The sequence below is a fragment of the Anopheles bellator genome, unplaced genomic scaffold, assembly GCF_943735745.2.
Source record: "Anopheles bellator unplaced genomic scaffold, idAnoBellAS_SP24_06.2 scaffold00852_ctg1, whole genome shotgun sequence".
Taxonomy (NCBI): domain Eukaryota; kingdom Metazoa; phylum Arthropoda; class Insecta; order Diptera; family Culicidae; genus Anopheles; species Anopheles bellator.
Window position 1 is genome coordinate 1 of NW_026684976.1, and position 4,190 is coordinate 4,190.

Below are 4,190 nucleotides of genomic sequence, written 5' to 3' on the forward strand. Positions count from 1 at the left end.
TCGCTGGGGCTTCATCTACACGGCCTATGCACTCTGTGGCGTTGGAGCTCTTATGCTGGGATTGTCCCTTTATGCCGCCTTTTTTGTGTGGAAGGACTAGCAAAACCATTCCTCCAGAGCAACTATAGGGTAATAAGATAACTTTATTCTCTCCGTCACAATCTTGCCAAATGTCGATAAAATCTGTCCGTAAAACAATAGGTTACGCAGCAAATATAGTACTGTGTGGGTGTGTTCGTTTTTACTACACTCTTGCTTTGTGTTCTTTGTGCCGAAGGGAGCAGTTTAATACATTATTCATTTTCTAGTACACGCCGTAAGTGATGGGCCTCGAATACCTTTCCAATGTTTACGCGAAGTGGAAAATGAAACCTTCAGAAACGTGCTCGTCTTATCACTTGTAAACTTCAACCTGACTCTATCCGTTATCGTTATCGGCCAATGGAATATAATCCGTGTGTCCTCGAAAACAACCGATAAATTCTTGGACCCACTTTCTTTTAACACGCACCACTAGCAATAAATTTTTATGGAACCTTCGTCAAAACCCCCGCACAGAAATTATTCCACCGATACTATCATCTGAATGAATTAATTCTTCCCGTTGGCGTTATTTTTTATGAAACATTTGAAGATAGTTAACGGTCTCTGCAAAGATTTGAACTACTCGAATACAGCAACAGCTCGACTTCCCAGTGTTAAGTCCGGTCCAGACGCTATGATACCGATGCGATATCTGCGTAAGTGACGTCTCTCGGAGACGTCATTAATGTCACTGACGCAGATCTACAAATCTGAACAAACGAGCATCAATTTGTGAACAGATTTCAAACAAGTACCAGTTTGTCGGTTGACTTGTTGATGTTTTGGCCTCTTATTTATATTTTGGCCCGGCCCGGTCTAGTTAAGTTAAGTTAAGTTAAGTTCTTTAAAGTGGCTGAACCAGGATTTTAGTATGAGTATAAATCTTTATTGCTTTTAAAAATCACTTCCACGGCTTGGAAAGCAAAGTTTCGATCGTGAATAAGGTCCATGGTTGTCCACCGAGCAGCTATTAAAGCGTCAGCAGCCCTTTCAAAATTGACCGCTACGGGGGCGAAGAATAATTTATTATTTACGCCCGATAAGATTTGTTATCGAAGCAAAGACCGATCGCCAGCTTAACCGACACGGACCGCCAGCGAGCAGTGTTGGACCAGAGTAGTCTTGCTATCAACTCGTGGGATCAATCATCCAGGTACACGAAGTCCCTGTGATTCACTTGACATGGGGTCAAACAATTGCGTGGAATACTTCGTTAGGACTAGTTAGTTTTTAAGTCATCGATCAATAGTCATAAGAAGGACCTAATTTTATCATTTTAAATCCTGGATTAACTTACAATCAGTAGTACCTGGACTCCCCACACACAATTAAATGTCCCCTTTGGTCGGTTTTACAATGGATTGAAGTGAACTGACATTTACGTTATAATTAAACTGAGTAGTCTGCTCAGTTATTAAGTTTCTAATATTTTTTCATCTTCTCTAATTAATATGTATGACATACGGTGCAAAGATTGGTAGTATCCTTAGGGTTTTAAATAGCACTCGCCGAAAAAGCGATTAAGCTTATCAAACGAAATTGTGGCGTTTATGACGAATGTTTAATCTTACAGCAGGAGTGTACAAGTATGTTATTGCATAACATAATGCACGGATGCGATTACCGTGCGCTATCTTTCCGATGCATCTGGATACCATCGGTAGGTGCATTATGTCACTACGAAATGCTATTGTCTGACGGTGTTTGAATGCATCACAAATTCGAGATCCGACATTACGATGTTTCAAATGAAATTCCCAAAACTGGATTTCCTAAATAGGATTACTGGCCAAGCCTTTTCAACAGAACGGTGCGTACAATGATGAATGTACCCAGGCTAGCCATTCCCTGGAATCATAAGATGATAGGCATATTCATGAAATAGTGATAATAGAACAAAGGTAACAATTGCCAAAAAAAACACACAAAACCTGTTTAACGGTTTAGCTTTATCAAGAAAGCTTACGCGCGCGTTGCGGTCGTACGGGGGGTCAATCGGGCCGATAACTCTAATCGACATTATCGTCACCCGAAGAGACGAATGTTAGGCCACTATAGCTCTATAATACGAAAGAAAAAAAAAATTATCGTCACCCACGAGAAAGGGCCTCTCGAACCACCGCCTGCCGGCGTCTGCCATACGTGTATTTGTCTTCATTGTGCCCAGCAAGGCGCAGTACAAAAAAATATAAAATGGACCAAAACAGAGACAAAAAGTCCATTAATTCCACCAGCGTTCACCAAAAAGTGTTCGAGAGCGGTGTGCGCAGACCAATCACAAGATATCCAAGATAAAGGGGTATTAGCATCGCAAATCCGCTAAATGGTACACGGCCCACCAACGCAGCACTGGAACCTACGGCTGATGCTAGTTCGGCTCTGAACCGCACCGTGTTCGGACAGGTCTGAGCCGTTGACTCCTTCAAAGTGCTAGCTAGAAGCACCGCATACCGTGAAACACCGAGGGAACCATGTGCTGCTGTTCGAAACGGTACTCCAACACCGCCAAGAAGCTGTGGGCCTTTGGCGGCGTAGTGGCGATCTTTGTGGCAGCTGCCTTTCTTGGGTTCGGGTTGCCGGCCATCATCGATGCCGTAGCGCTTACGGAGTTTCGCGTCAAGGAAGGAGCCCGAGTGTACGAGAACTTCTTCGATGGCGAAGTGCCAATTTTCTTCGACATCTACCTGTTCAACTGGACCAATCCTACAGAAGTACGCAATCCGAATGTGAAGCCCAACTTTGTGCAGATGGGGCCATACGTGTTTTCTGAGCGACACGAGCGTGGAATGGTGACTTGGAACGCCAACGACACGCTTACGTTCAACCAGAAGCGCATCTGGCACTACCTACCGGAGCTCTCGAACGGGGACTACTATAACGATCGGGTCACGACGCTGAACCCAGTGCTATCGGTAGGTTTGTAGAGTGTTTTAAAGGTCTCCTGGTCGGGTTACAAATGCCTTACCAAATGCTTGTTCCAGACCGTTGGTAAGACGTTGGAGGGTGACCCACTACTACCGCTTCTTGATAACATAATAATGCTAAACGGGCTCGGTGAATTTCTGTACGAGGACGTTCCGGTGCACGAAATGTTATTCGATGGGCGTCCCGACTTGCTGCTGACAACGTTGGGCGAGTTGCTTGCTATCTTACCACCGGGTACACTCCCCGACATCACTCTGCCTCCGTGGGACGGCTTCGGGTGGTTTGTGGAACGCAACGAAAGTCTCGAATACGATGGCACCTTCCAGATGGGAACCGGAGTTGACCATCGTCAGAATACCGGGCTCATGCGCCAGTGGAACCACGCCCCACAGGTGCCCAACTATCGCGGAGTCTGCGGTCAGGTGCGAGGATCTGGAGGAGAAGTGTGGCCACCGATGGGACGTAACTTGGGTGACAACATCAGGCCGCTCCATATTTTCCTGCCGGATCTATGTAGTGCACTCACGTTGCGCCATGAGTCCGACTTCAGGGTGCACGGTCTGGATGGAATGCTGTGGGTTGGACACGCAGAAAACTTCGACAACGGACATACGATACCAGAAACGGAGTGCCAATGTACGGCCCCGGTCGAGGAGTGTCCCGTATATGCGCCCGGTGTGATCGACGTGTCGGAGTGTAAATTTGGTGCACCGCTGCTCGTAAGCTATCCGCATTTCTATCTTGCCGATCCGAGCTACGTTAATGCGGTCACAGGCGTAAGTCCTAACAAGACGCTGCATGAGTTCCGCTTTGCATTGCATCCTTTCTCGGGTATCCCGATGACCGCGAATGGCCGTATCCAGTACAATATGCATCTCAGAGATTATGGTTTAAGGTACGTCCTTTTTTCCTTGTCCCTGCCCACAGACGACAAACAATGTGAATGTTTTCTTCTGTAGTTTGTTCAGCGGTGTACCAGATGTTGTAATTCCCGCATTTTGGATTGAGCAACGGATGGTGCTCACGGAAGACATCGCAGACGAACTGAAGGTATTGTTGGTTTCAACGGGTCGTCGCATGGCACTAGGTGAATCTCTTCTCATCCCGTACAACATTTCAGCTCATTCACAACCTTCGCTGGGGCTTCATCTACACGGCCTATGCACTCTGTGGCGTTGGAG

General features: G+C 46.3%; 1 protein-coding gene across 1 annotated transcript; it reads left to right on the forward strand.

Moving 5' to 3' along the window:
• Window positions 1-2,555: 2,555 nt before the first annotated feature.
• On the forward strand, window positions 2,556-4,183 carry LOC131214421 (protein croquemort-like; the record flags this gene model as incomplete). The annotated part of the gene is made up of 4 exons (XM_058208798.1): window positions 2,556-2,996; window positions 3,066-3,904; window positions 3,969-4,059; window positions 4,130-4,183. Coding segments are annotated over exons 1-4 (1,425 nt in total), but the record flags the coding sequence as incomplete, so codon positions are not given.
• Between the last annotated feature and the right edge of the window lie 7 nt (window positions 4,184-4,190).